Raw genomic sequence first — 19,422 nt, 5'->3', positions numbered from 1 at the left:
CTTCTTATTGACTTGTTTTTTATTTCATTGTCTAATGGGTGGTTGGAGTCCTGGGATATATAAACATCTTGTCTGATTGTATGCATTATTATAGCAATAACCCACGCCTGGGTGTGGGTAATGCTGGATTTACCCACGGTTGGTGTGGTTTGGTCACGAGGGTGAAGCCCGAGTGGCCAAACAAAGCCAACCGTGGGTAAATCCAGCATTACCCACACCCAGAAGTGGGTTATTGCTATTATACAATGACATTATTTAAGAAAAAATAATTACTTTTCTTAAATAATGGCATTGTATAATGCCTCCTTGCTGCCCTTCCGCAGCTGTCTGGTATTCAGCGGCAGTTCTGATGTACTGCGCATGCGTATGCCTACGCAGTACATCAGAGCTGTGGGCAAAAGCAGCGGAGAAAGCAAGATCTCCGTTGCTTTTTACAAACTGTTTCGCTATGTTAAATGGGTTTAACATAGCGAGACATCTTTAAAAAAAGCAACTGAGAATCTCCGTTGCTTTTGTAAAGCTGTCTCGCTATGTTAAACTCGCTTAACATAGCGAGACAGTATGAAGCAACGGAGATCTTGTGTTCTCGTTTCTTAAAAAAAGAGTTATAGTAATGGAAAAAGTCTGGGCGACTGGTCCTTTTTTCCATTACTATAACTGATTTACAACGTGCACACTGACCAATCAGCATGCACATTTTTGAATATTAATGGGGGGTCGTTGTATAATGGGATGTTATGCCTTTTTTTCATTTTTCGAGAGTAATGTGTACATGTCCCATGCTTCTCTGAAAGGTTATGTTTGTAAATGGTCTTGTAGAAATATTCCTTTGTAGATTAAATGTTCTGATCTTTACACTCTTTTCAGCCATAACCCAGCCCAAAAGAACAAGGGTATGTAGAGAATATGTAGGCAGTTTAATGCAGCCAGTTAGCCATCATATTTTTGGAAGCAAGCTGGGAGGAAACCTGAGTACCTGGAGAGAAACTATGCAGTTATGAAGGGAATATGCAATCTCTAGACAGACAAACCTCAGTAACATGAGAGTTGCAATTTTTTAACATTGATGCAGTGTATTTTCTACTCAGGAAAGTCTTCATTTGCTGTGCAAGAACCCTAGAGGATGTGACATAGAAAGTGTAGTTAGATTGCTTGACTTTTATTACAGCAAAAGATTTTTCCTGCCTGCATTGCTGGTAACTCAGATTTGTCTTGCTGCCTGTGTCCTGAATAGCTGGAGGAGGCATGTAATTGGACAGTCATTTGTAAGCTGTCTACTTTGTGTTAGGCTTTCCATAAAGTCCAGGGAAATTTTCATTAGATATTCAACAGAGGTGCAGAGAGAATTCCATAGTGAGGGGATTGTGTAGAAATAAAACCATACTTCTGCATTCATGCCATGGTATGTCAGGAATCAGAGGTTGAGAAATGATGGTTGAAGTATGAAGTCGAACAGAACAAAGTCATACTTTACTGTTTTAAAGACTTGGGTTTACCAAACATCCTTCATGATGAAAAAAATGAGTAATGTGGTGAAAATTAATCAGTCTCCTGAATTTAAGGTCAGCAGAGAAAAAAAGACCTTTCTTAGTTAATCTTGTTCATAAAAAGAATGTTAGGATTCTATAGCAAAATTGAATTAAAATTGTTGAAGGCGTTCATCATGAGAGTAACAGTTGCAGTCCTCCTTAAATTTGGCAGTTCCACCCCAGAAAATCTGATGTCCAGCCTGATTATCAGAGCTGTGCACCATTCTTATCCAACTGGATGAATGCCAGCATGCTGGGAAATCGATTCAACCTCACATAAAGCCAGCATCAGTGCGCATAAATACTTTGTGTGCACGAGTCACATCCATTCTGCCCTGGCAACTGAAGCATTCAGGTGTGTACCTCATTTGGTGACCTTTTCTGTGTATTTCTTAATTCCGTTAGGTTAATATTGCATTTAGTGGTTGGAAGTTAGGATATGTCCACTACCAGTAAAGTCTGTTGGTTCATATTTGATAAATTCCCTACAAGGAGTTTCATAAACTCTTTCCCGTTTGAATTTAGGTCACTATATCTCTTCTTAGTGGCATATGAGCTGGATTTACAAAAATGATTCTGAGATAAAGGAAATTGGCTTTCCAAAGTTGCCTAGATAAGAATAAGCTTAAGGGCTTGTCCCAAGTCACCATGGCATATCGCTCCCAGCACCCATTGATTATGGAAGCTTCCTAAAAAGAAGTTGTTTATGGAAAAGCACCCAGAGGAGAAGGAAATGCTGGAACCAGATGAACCTCATGTAGTCCCTTGTCATGTTCCTATATTTGTGAATGCTACCCCCAATGACATGCTTGCATAGTTCCTAGCTTGGTAGGTTAGCAGACATTGCTAGTGAAATCCTAGGTAGTACTGGTCAGTCCAAATGCCTCCTCCTGGACATATGGGTGTGATACCCATGTAGTTATCTGCCTGGAGGAGGTTGGAGTCAGATTAGTCCTGGTATTAGAGAATGTCTTCAGAGCATAGAGGTCCAGGAGGCCTGTCCCTGTACCCAGCCCTCAAAGATGGCCAAAAATTAGGACCTCTGCCCCCTGCATGCCCATGACCAGACTGCAGGTGTGTCCAGCTCACCCAAGTGTTACATCTGATATTAGCAAAGGCTACCACAGGACTATCTTTTATACAAAATTTTCTACCAAGGCTAGACCAGATGTCAGTTTCAGCAATTTTCCCTATGAAGGGAATCTTCCTCTTACAGAAAGTCAGAAAAGTTAGACTCATCTAAGGAGGGAGATGTGATGTATAACTCACAGATGTCTTCTTCCTTAGCATTTGACACTGATGACACTATGTTTCCTGTTACCCCCCCCCACCACCACCACCACCACCACCACCACACACACGGACAAGTCCTCTGTGGTTGTGGCTACTTTATTGAAGTTGAACGTTTCAAATGGAAAACTAAGGAAGTATTTGAAGCCCAGAAAAAATCTGTAGACCTTCTGGACATGGATCCATCTAAGCCTTGTGACATTTCCTCCTTTCCTTGATGTCTTAAAGGATGTGTGTTTTGCATCTCCCTTGGGAATTGGGCTGTCAGTACCTGCTTTTAGGTAGGCAGATGGATTTTCTGGATCCTTGAATTCTGTTCTTTCATAAGAAACCTTTTCTAGAGCTAGCTGTGGTGTCATTGGATCCTGACAAAGGGTATAAACTTGTTCAGTTCTCTAGCTTTCTTCCTAATGACCAGTAAAACCCCATCCTAAACCACTTTGAGTAGAAAGTATACATAGCAGCCACTCTTGCTTTTTAGAATACTAAGCTGTCAGATCCATTAAGTCAGATGTCTGGCTGATGTTATAAAATGGATAATGACAAAGGTTGTAAGGATCACTGATGCTTCTATGAATGCAAAAATCATACAACAAGCCCAGCAGGCCTTACAGATTGGTAAACATGCTACCAAATGTAATTATGATACTGAGTCTGTAGCATTCATAGTGGCTATCACAAGGACCATCATCCATACACATGCTGTTCTGTGGAGAAAATCCCTGCCAGATGAAGTCATAGTGCAGCTGATGCCCTGTTAAACAAGGGTATGTTTTGGATGCCCAGCCCTTGGAGGATTTAAAAGACTGAAGTGGAAAACCATTCAGCTGGTTAAGCATCTTCATCAACCTGTCACCTGGTGTGACAGGAACTACCTGTCTAAAATCTGCCATTTTACTGACACTAAGAAAAAAGTTGTTGTGTCTTTTGGCTTTTCCGGGTTAGGGGTCACCACAGCGGAACTCCGGTCTGCTAATGATTGGCAGTAGATTTTTACGTGCCGTGTTGCCGGCCCTGACGCACAACCTTCAACGAAGGTACGCCCATTCACGCATGTCTCCACACACAAGACGCTCTAGCTGAGAATCGAACAGGACGTCTTACTGTGAGGCGACAACGCTACCGCAACACCACCACCGCAGTTAATACACTAAAAAGGTAAAGATTCAAAAGTTAAAAAGGCAACCCTTTAAAAAGATAACAGCAGGACCATAAGAGGAAACTGTGAGCCCACAAGTGCACTTACCTCATGAGGTGTAGTCTTGATTACATCTGGGCTCTCTCTCTCTCATGCCTCTACCCCAAATGCCACTCAAGCTGTTTCCTTCAAATCTTTCCATCCCACCTCCCATTGTGAAGTAGATTGGAGGTAGAGTATCTGTGTTTACAGACAGATGGAGAAACATAGCCCAGGACAGGTGGGTATTATAAGTAGTATCCAAAGGGTGGAAGCTTAATTTCTAAAAGAGAGCCAAAGTTTCAGGGTATACCATTAGTGTCACTGCTAGTCTCCCCTCAGTATTAGATGATGTGGCTGAGCTTCTTGATGGCTTCCTTTGGGTGCAAGCTTAGTAACAAACTGAACCTATAAACAGGGACATGTGATGCATCCCCCTACTGGAGGAACACATTCTGTACAGAGCAGAAGAAAGGTTTCCCCAGGAAGAAGTTGGACAGAGATTTTATTCATGAATCTTTGTCCTAATCCCAAGGAAGGTGGAGGCTATGGAAGCCAATACTGTATCTGTCCATGCTAAATAAATATGTCAGGATGGCCTCCCTGAAACTAAGACATGTCTGCCTTTATATTACCATGCACAGGGACCTTAAATACGTCATTGTATTTGTTGTAGGGGCTGCACCTAACAATTTACTACTTTGCCATTTGGTTAGGCTATTATGCCCAGTATGTTTGCATTGTGTCTTAGCTCCTTTAATTACACATTGTTAGACCGGGTTTATGGTTAATTTTCGAACAGACTAACCATCAAACGACACGTTATCGAAATCCAGTTGTTGAACGTACATCCATTGAATGAGCAGTTCATCGAACCTTTAAGATGGGGCAAAGTAAATAATTGGCCAACACTTCCCCATCTCACAAACGGCAGTATTTCAAACTAATACGTGTGGGGAGTTTCACCCCCCAACTATATATACCAAGTTTTGTGTCCAAAAACACTTCTGTTGTTTTTGATATTATTATTTTTAGTAGATATAGTACTGATTGGGTAATTTATTTAGCTCCTGTAGCTGCTCTGCATTTTACATCGGACAAATCTCTTCCCCTTTAAAATTGGAATTTCTGAACATGTTAGTGATATATAAGGTGCAGATGTAGTTCAAATTCTGTTTAAACACCCAATTTCACATTGTTCGGCCAAGTTTAATTTTGTAATTATTGACAGAATAACTCTGGATAGAAGGGACAAAAGTGGTTGGCAAATTTTGCTAAATAAAAAAGAGAAAGTGTGGATCATTAAGCTAGGGGGGGGGTGTCTCACCTGGGCTTAATGAGCATTTATAGACAATCATTGTATTTTCATTGCTTTAAAATGTGGGTACTTTTGGATCTTTTGTATAACACTGATGAAGGCTTGATGTCAAACTGGTTTGTTTTTGGTTGGTTTAAGTAAATCTATATTAATTTTGGCTCACAGACTTAGTGCTGGCTATTTTTTTATTTTTGTCATTCATACCTTTTTAGCCATGTACCTTTCCATACTGGCATGTTACTGTGGGGCATATAGATTATTTTAATTGTTTCACTCTTGGATTTTTCTTTGAGCTGAGTTGAGCCATTTGGATCTATTGGCTAATTTATATGCCTTAGTGTATTAGCACATTGTTGTGATATATACTTCTTTTTCCAGGCATTTGGTAATAATTTATTTATGTAGGCCATTTATTGTGGTTGTGTACTTAAAGATGGAATTTGGCCAATGTTTTTGAGATGAGACACATGAGGGTTATTTATGAGTGATATGAGAGCAACTGCATTTGTTCTACAATTTAGGCACGCAAAATCAACAGAATAAGCAGCGTACTGCCTTCATTAACAGGTTTTGGGATTTACAAATTGCTAGTTGGCAAGCATACCATTACACCAGCGAAAACAGAGATATTACGTTTGCTGCTGGTCGGGCAGCTATCATTTTCCATTCGTTTTTGGTTTGGATTATCCAAGAAAAATTTTTCATGTTTGATTTTTAGAAGACTGCATTACAGAACTGGTTTCGTTTTCATAATTCATTTTGAATCGGCTGTTTTACTTGTAATAACTTTTGGGTTTTTCAATTGGTTTGGCTGGTGAGCTCACTCCAAGTTTATGACAATTCACCGGGAGTCATATTTTTTTGACTTTCTGTTTATAAGGTTGTAAGACGATGTTTTCATGGATTATACTTCATCATGATGAAACCATTGCATTTTTTGCAGGTTTCCATGACTGTCGGGGCATGTAAGTGAAATTCAATTTATGTTGTAAGGGTTTTGCCTTTATATTGCCAACTGTTTGGCATCTTTCCACTAAATAAACTAGCGAGTAACAGTCATATTATCAGCCAATGTGGCTGGTAACTTTTGGAATTATTTTCGCCATGGTCGTTTAACAATTATTTAACTATTAGTTTTGCTCTGCAGGTACATTATTTCATTATCAGTTACCAGCAGCCGTAATAATAAACTGGTGGTTTTTGCAGCAGTTTGATTATTTCTGTATGTTCTTTCCGTGGATTTTCTCCAGTGAAGGCACAACAGGATTCTTTGAAGACAAATAGATATATTGGTTCCCTGTGGCATCATATTGGTTCAGTTTATTATTTGATGTACAATTTAGATCAGAGTGTCGTAAAATGAAGTTTGATATATTTATGATTGGACTTTTTAATAGTTATAATGTTGATATATCTTTAAATGTTTATTTTTATATCCATGTTTTTTTTAACATGTTTTTGTCAGTCAGTTTTTGAAATTTGGTCTTCATAATAGTTTTTGTTGAAATTGCATTTATATTCAGGGTTATATGTTGTAGTTTGGATATATATATATATATATATATATATATATATATATACACACACGTTTCATTATGTTTATGGATCTCATCCATATTCTTAAGGGTTTAGCAGCAGATAAAGATGATGTGAGAGTTTTTGAGTCATCCCAAGGAGCTTGTTTCCAAACACCTGATAATATGTCTAGTGTTTCATCTTGTGCAGATATTTTTCAACAAATTCCTGTTACTCTGAAGGAATTAAGATCTAATGTATGACACCTTAGATTATTTAAAGCTTACCATAACAGAGGTATTACTGCTAGAGGGTTTAGGGTGTGCATACAACCTTACGTAAAAGGTATGGATGAGGCTTTACATCGTGATTGGCACAAAGCACAACAAACAGCTTCAGTGTTATTTGTCACTACATTATTATTTTATGAATGAAAAATAGATCATTTGGTTGATACTGTTTCTAATTTATGTAATTTGCCTAAACCTTTTGAACAACAAAATGCTTACAGGGAACTTTTTTAGGGTTAACTAAGTATCTCATTTTGACAGAGAAGGAAGTCCTGCATGTTTAAAAAATTTCAGTGTGACATTAAGGATTATGAACATGGGAAACAGTTTCAGATTCAGAAAGGTATTAAATTTTTGGACAAAAAAAACGTCTTGGAGTTCCTTCAAAAAGAAAAATGAAAAATCAATATTGAAATCTACTGATAGATGAAAACTTCAGCAGAGGATTTTTTATCTGCTGCTGACACGGAGGGAGACACTACTCCGGGTTTACCTAGAGCTAAAAAGAAAAATAATATTGCACCCTTAGAAGAAACAGGGGGGCTGGATGTAAGTATCGTAAACGGGGCTTCTACATTAGAGTCATTGTTACAGCTGATGTTACCCAAGTAGAATTTTTCCACAATGACTTCTACATAGTTGTCTGAAACTAAAAATGAATTGTTGAATAAAGGTATGGAATTTATTCCTAGTTATTTGGTTCTGGAAGATGTTTTTGTTCAGGATATTCTTTTTGCAGAACATTGAATTTGAAATTTTTTTTATGATAAACTTAATACTGAACAGGCTACGGTTGGGTTTAAGTTTAGACCATCTACTTTTTCACCTACTCTGAACAAGTATGTGGAGGTTTTTCAACAACAAATAATTTGTGATTTACGTTTTTCTTATAATTCACATAAGAAAATACGGAACAGTAATCTAACCATGACAGAGTATCAAGCCCTTAAAACTTTGAGTAACAGCAAACAATTACTGATTAATACTGCCGACAGGGATGGTTCTCTACTAGTTTGGGACTGGTCTGTGTATTTTTCAGAGGCTAAAAACAGTTGATGGACCATCAGTTTTATCAACAGATGTTTTTGGATCTCACTGTCAAATCTAAGTTTGAAATACACAGATATTTGGAGTTGGCACTGGAGGAAGGGATCATTTCTAAGGATACGGTTTATTATTTGATGGTTCCAGATCCCTCTAAACAATATTTTTATTTACTATCAAAAATCCACAAGGATTTATGGCAACCACCAGGTCAACCCATCGTCTCCAGGAGGGGATCATTAACTGAGCCACCATAATCCTTTTATCTTTATTTAAAGCCATTACTCAGTTTAGTTAGATCACAGATCCAAGACATGACAGATTTTCGTAATATTATACAGGACACTCAACTTGAAAAAGGTTGGTATCTTTGTACATTAGATGTCATGGCCCTATATAGTAACATTCCCCACTGGGCGGATTTATTAGCCTTGGAGTACTGGTTAAACCAGGCTGCTATTTACAGTCCTAGTTTCACCACCTTTTTGTTTTGTTTGACTGAACATGTATTAACCAAAAATGTCTTTTACTTCATGGATGAATGTTGTTTGCAGTTGAAAGGCACAGTTATGGGGGATTGTTTTGCCCCCATTTATGCTGATTTGTTCATGGGCTACATCAAAGAACAAAGGTTAAACTACAGTAGGGAAGAGAGAGACAGATAAGTGTTGGCCAGCTAGTTAATTTTTTCTTGAATTCGTTAGATACCTTGTGCATGCATTTGGATGATTGCTGGCTTGTGTGGAGATTGGATTTGCAATATTTACAAGAATTTGTGGAATATCTTAATGAAAATAAATGGGGGATCAATTTTACTTTAAATTTTCATCAAACTAGAATTGTGTTTCTGGATGTGATGGTATGTGCAGGAGGATGGCACTTTAGCTAGTGCAATATATAGGAAACATCAACACAGCAATACTCTTACATATGTCAATAGCTGCTATCATGTTCATATTACAAGAAACTTTCCCAAATCTCAGTTTTTAAGGTTACAAAGGATTTGTTCTTTGGAACAGGAGTTATCAATTCAGAATTAAGACCTTATTATGAGGTTTAATGATGGGGGTTATAATTATACCCAGGTAGTCAGTACTTCTAATTTGGTGAATATTATTGCTCAATCCCAGTTGTTATAATAGAAGACCAGACACATTCATAAACGACCCTTGAGACTACGCACTAATTATGGTAGTAACACACGATTTTTTACAGGTTTGCTACAAAAGTACAAAAATATTGTGGTATTTTGTTACCAGATGAATGTTTAAGTAATTTGTTACCATCAAAATGCTTCTTTCCATATAGGAAAGGCAAAACATTGGGTAGCTGGTTAAATTGTTATAAGCAATTGACTACATCAGGCTGTAATACACATCAAACTACCATTGAGGGTCATACCTTATCAGGTTGTTAACCTTGTGGTAATTGTAGTTCTTGTAGGTAGATATGTCAAACCAAACGTTTCACCTCCAAAAACACTTCTGTTGTTTTTGATATTAATGTTTTTGGTAGTTGAAATACTGATTGGGTAATTTATTTAGCTACCTCTAGCTGCTCAGCATGTTGCATCGGCCAAACCTCTTGCTCCATTAAAATTAGAATTTCTGAACATATTAGAGATATAAGGTGCAGACATCGTTCAAATGCTCTGTTTAAACACTCGATTTCACATTGTTTAGCCAAGTTTAATTTTGGAATTATTGACAGAATAACTTTGGATTGAAGGGACAAAAGTGGTTGCCATATTTTACTAAATAAAAAAGAGAAAACGTGGATCCTCAAGCTGGGAGGGGGTATGTTCTCACCTGGGCTTAATGAGCATTTATAGACAACCAGTCATTGTATTTTCTTTGCTTTATAAGGCAGGTATTTTGGGGTCTTTTGTATAACACTGATGAAGGCTTGATGCTGAAACTGGTTTGTTTTTGGTTGGTTTAAATAAATCTATATTAATTTTGATTCTCACAGACTTAAGAGTGCTGGCTATTTTTTGATTTTTGCTATTTATACCCTGAAAGTAAAACATTCTGCCTTCATATTACCATGCAGAGGGTCCATAAATACTTCATTGTATTTGTGGGTAGGGGCTGTCCCTACCAACTTACAGTGCAATGAAAAAGTATTTGCCCCCTTCCAGTTTTCTTATTTTTTTGCATGTTTGTTGCACTTAAATGTTTCAGATCATCAAACAAATGTAAATGTTAGACAAAGATAATCCAAGTAAACACATAATGCAGTTTTTAAAGTGATGATTTTATTTATTAAGGGAAAAAAAACTATCCAAACCTACATGGCCCTATGTGAAAAAGTAATTGCCCCCTAAACCTAATAACTGTTTGTGCCACCCTTAGCAGCAACAGCTGCAGTCAAACGTTTGTGATAACTGGCAGTGAGTCTTTCACATTGCTGTTGAGGAATTTTGGCCCACTCTTCTTTGTGGGATTGTTTTAATTCAGTCATATTGGAGGGTTTCTGAATATGAACCGCCTTTTTAAGGTCATGCCACAGCATCTCAATTGAATTCAAGTCTGGACTTTGACTAGGCCACTCCAAAACCTTAATTTTGTTTTTTTTTAAGCCATTCAGAAGTGGACTTGCTGGTGTGTTTTGGATCATTGTCATGCTGCAGAACCCAAGTGCGCTTCAGCTTGAGGTCACGAACTGATGGCCGGACATTCTCCTTCAGGATTTTTTGGTAGAGAGCAGAATTCATGGTTCCATCAATCACAGCAAGTCATGCAGGTCCAGAAGCAGCAAAGCAGCCCCAGACCATCACACTACCACCACCATGTTTGAGTGTTGGCATGATGATCTTTTTCTGAAATGCTGTGTTACTTTTACACCAGATGTAACGGGATGTATAGCTTCCAAAAAGTTCAACTTTTTGGTTCATCAGTCCACGGAATATTTTCCCAAAAGTCTTGGGATCATCAAGATGTTTTTTGGCTAAAGTGAGACGAGCCTTTATGTTCTTTTTGGTCAGCAGTGGTTTTCGCCGTGGAACTCTGCCATGCATGCTATTCTTGCTCAGTCTCTTTCTTACAGTTGAGTCATGAACACTGACCTTAACTGAGGCAAGTGAAGCCTCTGTTTCTTTTGTGACCTCTTGGATGAGTCGTCGCTGCACTCTTAGGGTAATTTTTGTAGGCCGGCCACTCCTGGGAAGGTTCACCACTGTTCCATGTTTTCTCCATTTGTGGATAATGGCTCTCACTATGGTTCGCTGGAGTCCCAAAGCTTTAGAAATGGCTTTGTAACCTTTTCCAGACTGATAGATGTCAATTACTTTGTTTCTCATCTGTTCCAGAATTTCTTGAGATCGCGGCATGATGTCTTCATTTTTGGGATCTTTTGGCCTACTTCACTTTGTCTGACAGGATCTATTTAAGTGATCTCTTGATTCAACAGATCTGGCAGTAATCAGGCCTGGGTGTGGCTAGTGAAATTTAACTCACCTTTCCCAAAAATGTGATTAACCACAGTTACTTCATGATTTAACAAGGGGCCAATTACTTTTTCACATTGGGCCATGTAGGTTTGGATAGTTTTTTTCCTTAATAAATAAAATCATCACTTAAAAACTGCATTTTTGTGTTTACTTAGATTATCTTTGTCTAATATGTGTCTAATATTTAAATTTGTTTGATTATCTGAAACATTTAAGTGTGACAAATATGCAAAAAAAAAAAAGAAATCAGGAAGGGGGGCAAGTACTTTTTCATTGCACTGTACTTCTTTGCCATTTTGTTAGGCTATTATGCCCAGTGTGTTTGCATTGTGTCTTAGCTTCTGTAATCACACATTGTTAAACCGGGGTTTTGGTTAATTGTCGAATGGACTAACCATTGAATGGCTCATCATCAAAATCCAGTTGTCGAATATACAGCCATTGAATGAGCAGTTCATCAAACCTTTGAGATGGGAAAAGTAGCTAGTTGGCCAGCACTTCCCCATCTCACAAATGGCAGTATTTCAAACCCACCCATGCAGGGGGCTTCACCCCCACACCCTCCCTAACTATGTGTACCAAGTCCAAGGTTAAACTACAGTAGAGAAGAGAGAGACAGATAAGTGTTGGCCAGCTAGTTAATTTCTCCTTCTCACAGGTTCGATGAGCTGCTCATTTGATGGATTGACATTCAACAACTGGATTTTGATGGTGTGCCATTCGATGGTTAGTCTCTTCGACAATTAACCATAGACCCTGTTGAACCAAGAGAGTGCTTATCTGGCCCTATTTGGATGACTGACTGATTCAGGCATCCACTCGGTAAAAGGCAGAATGAGCCCTCATTTTCTTCTTGGAGTGTTTCCAGTATGTAGGTATCTCTCTGAGTCTACCAAAGTCAAACCTCAGACCCTTAAGGACTGTGATTTTCTTTGAAGGCCCAACTGGATCCATCCAGTTTAAAGCATTCCTGCTCTGGGACACACATGAATTCCTGACAGTTTATTTCTTGGAGATGTCCCACAAGACGTTTGTGTAGGACAGTGAGTAGTTGCAGGTTCTTGGGTACATGGCATCAACCATTCCTGTGGTTCATCTTGCAAGACTGCATATGAGGAAGCTGCAGTGGCATTTTGGATGGCTTGATGTCAGCACAGCCAGCCACTGGACCATATGCTTCAGCTCTTCTCTTGTGTCAGATAAGAGCTGTTGTGGAGGGTCTTTCAGGTCCACTGGAATCAGGTGAAGCCCTTCAAACATCATTCCCAGTGTCATATCCTGGCCATAAATGCCTCAGTCTTAGTTTGAGTAGCTCACCCAGGAGATCTGAGAGTCCGTGGCAAATGGGCATGACAAAAAAAAGCACATCAGTGTGAAGGAGGTTGATAGCAGTGATCCTAGCTAAACTTGCCTTTAATCCTGTATAAAATCTGAGGTAGTTTGCCTCTTCACAGACAGTAGTACTGTTATGCAGTACATAAACAAACAAGGAGGCGCACATTTCTACACCTTGTGCAGAGTCATGTTGAACACATGGAAGGTAACCCTACAGTTGAGAGTGTGCATCAAGGCATCCTACATTCTGCCCCAGTAGAACATATTGGCAAACCATTTGAGCTAGTCAAGCAGAATATAGACAAGGTTATTTTTTCTGCAGTTAGTCAACAAATGAGATGATCCAAAAAAGGAACTTTTTCTCCCAAACTGGGTGGATTGTTTTCTTAATGCTTTACCATTGATCCTCAAGGTGATCCTGAACCATAAGTATAAGAATCTGAAGGTGTAGCTATGGCTTTCTTTTGGCCTAGGCAACATTTCTTCTTTCTTCTAATGGAATAAGTGAATGCCTAGCCTAGTTACTATCTCAGAACGTGGACCTCAACTCATTTCAAGGGGTCTTTGATGTGCCTCAGTCTAGCAGTGGTGTTTTGGTTGATTTAACTTTTTTACCTGTTGGGTACCTGTTCTCAGAGAATGCACTTAACATCATGAGGGAAGCTAAGAAGCCTACTAACAGGAAAGCCTACATAGCTAAGACCTAGCTAAGTGGGCGAGATTTACCCTGTGGTGACAAAGGAGGAGATGGAACCCTGCTTTTCAGGTACAATGTATATGATCTTGTAGGACGTGATGGAGCTGTTAACTCTAGGATGCCATATGCCTCTGTAAAGGTGTATTCATCAACTGTTTCTGCCTGCATTCCTGTGGATTCTCCATTTTTGTCTAAACCACCACTCTCACATTTTTGAGGGAGTTATTTGATTTCTGGTTTCCCACTTCATTGCTTATGCAATCTCAATTTTGTCTTAGAAAAGCTGATCCAATCCCCCTTTTGGCCTAGCAACTATACATCCACTGTCAAATTTCTCTCTTAGAAGGCAGCCTTATTGATTGCAGTGACCTTGAATAGAAGAATTTCAGAAATTCAAGCCCATATGTGCCAAGACCATCTTTTGATTTTCAGTAAAGACTGGGTCAGTCTTCATACAAACAGTACCATTATCTCCATCTCCAAGGTGATGGCAACATTTTGCCGAATCAGTTTATTCAGTTACCAGCCTTTTTCCCCAAAACTCCCAAAACAAAAGAATCCTGCATAGTTTTGTTGTTGTTGTTGAGAATACTCTTGGCAATGTTCAGGATTCACAGGATCTTCTACCTCTGCAGCCTGGTGCCCTGGATACACAATGTTTAGCTTCCCTTAGCTTTGGTTTGTTTGGTCTGGAAGTGAGTTTGCCACCTGTGGACTTCCATATGGAAAAGAGATAACCAAAAATGATGCTGAGTGAATACTGGCTTTATCTTGGAAGTGTACTGATGTTCCAGTTTACCATCATTTAGCCAAGAGAGGGAAGGGTTCATAGCTCTCATAGTCAAACCAGACATTAGGCCTCTGACCTTTAAATCCCAGGTTGAGCAAACAGTGTTTATATTTGAGAATGTACTATTAATGTTAAGTTCCTAAAACAGCTGTAGTTTGTGGAAATGTATTAACTTTTTAAATTGCAAATCCAGTATTGTTTATTGGACAGTTTTAACAATCCCACCTTAAATGTGCATCACAACTTGTCAGAGATTCTCATAAATGTGGCAGCTACCATTTTACAAATATAATTTATTTCACTAAAATAATTTTCTTGCTAGAAAAATGTTCATGTTATTAATGATATAGCACTAAAGGATTTAACACTGTCACTTTATAGTGAAGTGTTACTATTTCTTATACTCTAGGTTTTGCCACTATTTTAACATTCAGAACCAGTAAAGAAGAACATATACATGAGGATAGTTATAACCCCAAACTGTAAGGGGAAATATTTGCTGTCCTCATTCCAGTAATGGTTAGTACTGTCAGAATTTTACTGTGCATTCTTGGTGCCCTTGGGTACTATACCCATGGTTTATTTGTAGTTTATATGCAAGTAGTTAGCAGACCATTTCAAGTCTAGCCAATTTCCCTACTGATGCTTGAGTTAATCAGTCCCATTCTGTGTTAGATTGGCCTCACTCATCCCATGGTCAATGATTATGTTACCCCTAGTGAGAATAACTGGGACAGGTGGGTACAAAGAGATAGCATCAGTAGGATGTACACTGCCATATGTTTTAGTACCAGTTCCCAGTCCTATTTAAGCATCTCAGGAGGACAGATTCTTGTGGATCTGATAACTTAATAGGTTCGTAGGAAAGTACTAGGCTAGCTGCTCTTGCAGGCCATTTTAAGCCTAGTCAGTTTCCCTTTTTGTATTCAAAATATGCTGTGCCATTTTATTATAGACTGCCTTTACACACCCCATGATCAGTAATTATATATTACCCCTAATAAGAATAACTGCGATCATACCACAGGTAATATGAGGGTACCCGTACATGTGAATAAAGCATTTAGGAGCTGCCTCTGTCCATTAGTAGTACATGAGGCAGTTTTAAGGTAAATTTTCTGTTTTTTATCCATAGATCTAAGCTGCACTTGAAAACGGACAGGGATGAACTTTGTTTTGTGTGGATGGGGGAGTCTGTTCCACAACAGCAGTATCCTCTGCAAGATATACCTGTTCCTCCAAAGCATTCTGTTGATGCTGCAGAAGAGGTTTAGATCCCTAGACTGAATATTTGTGATGCCATCTGACTTACAGATGTGCATTAAATCCATCAGTAATGGATCGGAGGATGCCTTTTATGCTGGACATAGGTCACCTCTTAGCAGTCCGTAGGATACAAAGTATAGTGACAGGACTTTGAGTCAGTCCATGTAGGACATGTTGTTTATGCCTTGTATCCTTTTAGTAAGATATCTCCCTGGGCATTCCATTTTGTTGCATGTGTCTGGACAGATGCATACCAAGGGAGGCATTATATTCAATGATTGGCCTAATGAGGACTGAGTAAAAGGGGGCATTGACATTCCTAGGTTTGGACACAATCTCTTTGTTTATAAACTGTGCAATATAGAAGGACTTTCTTACAACAATAGACACATGGCCAAAAATTAAGTCACTGTCCCCATAAATTCCCAAGTCCCGAACAACTGGATCAACTCTTAGGAGCATATTATGAATTTGGTAGTTCCGTGGGGTAAATGACTTTCCAAAGTATACAGTAATGCATTTTTTAGCTTTAAGTTTCAGACCGTGATTGTGGCACCAGTTATTTATTTGGGACAAACCTTCCTGCAGGATGGTTACATCATTAGGGGATTTGATGACTGCTCCTGTCTTGCAGTCATGTGCAGTTTTAATCAGCCACAGCACTTTGGTATTGACATTTACTTCAGAGAAGTAGATGCCAAACAGAAGAGGCCCCAGAACAGAACTCAAGGGGACTCCACTGGTGACTGGTCTCTTGTAGGGGTAACTTCCCCTATTTCGATTTCCTGTGTCCTATATGTGAGCCAGTTGGCAATGCATCAAGTGACAAGAGGGGTTTATTCCCAGTTTAACTTTTCTACTATGCCTGAGTGGGGGATTGTGTCAAAAGCTTTGTCCAGGTCAAAGATAGAGAATACTATCCTAGAGATTATAGAGATTAATAGAGAATGGGTTCATGAAGACCAATAATTATGACAATTGTAACTTTTTTCTAATTTTTCAGTTTAACATTTAATTGCATTTCCTTTACACATTATTGTTTATTTCAACAGGTACTGTTCCATCTGTCACAGCAAAAATTATTGGAGATGTAAGTGCAATGCTTTATAAAATGTTTTGAAGTTTGGACTGCCTTGATTGAGTTAAAAGTACTGAATGTGGATTATTTGCATTCTTGTAAATTCATAAAATGGATGTGCTGAATATACATCTTATGCTGGTAAAATAAGAGCTTTTTAACCATTTACCTTGGTTACAGTACCTATCCGGTGCAGTTTAGGAGCTGGTGTTAACGTAATTTTCTGTTCATAAATGTGTTCTCAATTTTCTTTGATTGTTGTAGAATATGAGCTATATTCAGCTGTTTCAGAGGTAAAATTAATGCTAATTTGCAGTTAGCATCAAAAATTCAGATATTGGTGTGAAAGCACTCCCTTGTCATACAGTTATCACTCCTTCTGTGATCTGACCTTCTGTCTCAGGGCCCTCTGATCCAAGATCTCCCAACAGTTAAACTGTCAGATCCGAAGTTATCTCTTTCTTTGACTCCCGACTCCTTCCCTGATCAGTTCGTCGCTGACATCCCCAGAGTAGGACGTGTCAAGGTGTCAGTGTCAGATCCAAGGGAATGTCTTTGACTCCAAAGTTTTCAGAGCCATTGCTTCCCCTCGGGGCCTCAGCACTGAACAGCTTGGCTCCAACTCCTACTTTGGAATTGAGGGTTGGGGTGGGCCCTGGATTGGCTGATCAGAGAATTTCATCCGGTTGAATTGTCCTCTGCTTCTGCTGGCCCTTCTACCTTTGAGGTGGTGGAGAGAGTTTTCTCTCATCCAAGAGCAGTTTCTACTCTTAAGTCTTTGGATCCAGTTCCTGTTTCCCTTTTGGATTATGTGTCTGAATCTACTCATCCTATCCCCCAGGGGCAGCCAGCCTGTATGAGCTTCCAGGCAGTTCCAGTTAAGGAACTCCCTCCTGTTTGGATACTTCTGCAGAACATCCCATTGAAGAGGTCCCCTGAAAGAGGTCGTGCAAAAGGAGGCACATGGATTCCCCACAGGAATCTGTCACAGAAGACACTAATTTCAGTGACTGGGAAGGGTCCCTAGATCACCACCTGAAGATGTGTTTTTTGAAGACATTTTAGAAATCTTACACCAGAAAGGTGATTGGTCATCCCAAACCCATTCGCAGGAGGAATCAGTGTTCCTTGAAGCCTTCGGGTCTGGTCCATCTACATCTGGGTTACCCCCCCTCCCGGCAGATGAGCTTATAGGTCTTGTCTCTCACTGGGCGTGGAAGGAACCGGATGCTGTAGAACTGATCCCTGGATGCCCAGATGAGTGCCCCTACAGCCAGACAATATTGGATGAAAGGGGGATCCCTGTGGACACCATGGTTGTTGTGGCAGACATTCAAGAAGGAGCTAGCGAATCAGAGCTCTACTGTTTATCCCCATAATAGACAGTCTAGGACATTGAACAGGTATGGGAAGCGAGTCTATGCCTCAGCGACCTTTGCTTTACAGTTGTTGAAATACATGGCACACTTCAGTAGGTTACACAGGAACTTAGTTAAAGAACTCTCTAATTCTACCCCTGGGTCCCTGTCGGCAGAGGAACAAAAATCTTTTTCCTTATGAATGGCCATTCCTACTGTCAATATCGAATGCGTCCATGAAGTTAATCTCACATGCAGCTGAATGTTCCTCACAGGGCCGCCTGTTTAGGCATACCCATTATGAGACATGCCTGGATGAGGCTTTGCCATTCTTGCGGAGCCCTTTAAAGCATCATTCATCTACCCTCCTTTTTGATGGATTATATTTGTTTGAGCCAGCCGTTAAAGGCACACTTTCCCACAGTGAGTAAGATGGAAAGACATTATCTGCCGTAGGAATCCATTTTTCTACCCTGCCGAAACCTTTTTCTAGGAACCAGCATGGTGGTAATAAGATTCGGTTCCAAAAATCTCAAGGGCCTTTTCAAGAATCATGCAGAGGTTTTTCTCCTAGAGGCAGATGGGGAAATAATTATAAAGGAAGACGCCGTTCACATAGCAGAGGAGGTCCGCAGAACCAGGGGTCTTGAGATTCCTTCTAGGACAGGCCCTTTCAGCATTCCTGAAAGGTTGCCCAACTGTTCTTCTCTGGAGTCTGTCGGAAGGTGCTTTTCCCACCTAAAGGTCTGGACAGCCATCACAAAAGACTCATGGGTGCAAAGGATTATATCCAGAGGATATTTCATTCCCTTTTTTCAACTTCCCCCAATGAAAAGAAAAATGTCTCCTCCGATGGTCCTCCTAGTCAGTGGGAGTCAGCAGCTCTAGTGATTCAAAAGCTGCTAGACAAGAGAGTCATCCAAGAGGACCCTCCAGACCAAAGAGGATCTAGAATTCACTCAGGGTTCTTTTTGGTGACAAAGAAAACAGGGGAACTGAGAATCATCTTGGATCTCAGTTATCTGAACCAGTTCGTAAAGAGTTCCAAGTTCTGAATGGTCACAGTTCAGTCCATTCTGCCTCTCTTACAGAAAGATGACTGGATGTCCTCCATAGATCTTCAGGATGTGTCCTATCATATCAAAATGAACAGGTGCTCTTGAAGATATTTATGCTTCTGGCTGGGAGCCAGTCATTACTAGTTCAGAGCCGTGCCCTTTTGTCTCACCACAGCCCCCAGGGTGTTCACCAAATGCATGGCAGTGGTAGCAGCTCATCTAAGAC

General features: G+C 39.6%; 1 protein-coding gene across 9 annotated transcripts in view; it reads left to right on the top strand.

The window, feature by feature from the left end:
• The window catches only part of ZMYM4 (zinc finger MYM-type containing 4), a 3,261,850-nt gene that overhangs the window by 2,009,180 nt on the left and 1,233,248 nt on the right, over positions 1-19,422 (top strand). For all 9 annotated transcript variants that reach the window (XM_044059341.1, XM_044059348.1, XM_044059366.1 and 6 more), the window contains one exon: positions 16,755-16,792. In XM_044059341.1, coding sequence (XP_043915276.1) covers positions 16,755-16,792 — 38 coding nt within the window. The remainder of the gene's footprint in view (positions 1-16,754; positions 16,793-19,422) is intronic.

The sequence above is a fragment of the Protopterus annectens genome, chromosome 1.part2 (assembly GCF_019279795.1).
Source record: "Protopterus annectens isolate FY-2018-M chromosome 1.part2, PAN1.0, whole genome shotgun sequence".
NCBI lineage: Eukaryota > Metazoa > Chordata > Ceratodontiformes > Protopteridae > Protopterus > Protopterus annectens.
The sequence above is the reverse complement of the archived record's forward strand: the minus strand, read 5'-3'. Positions and strand labels throughout refer to the sequence as shown.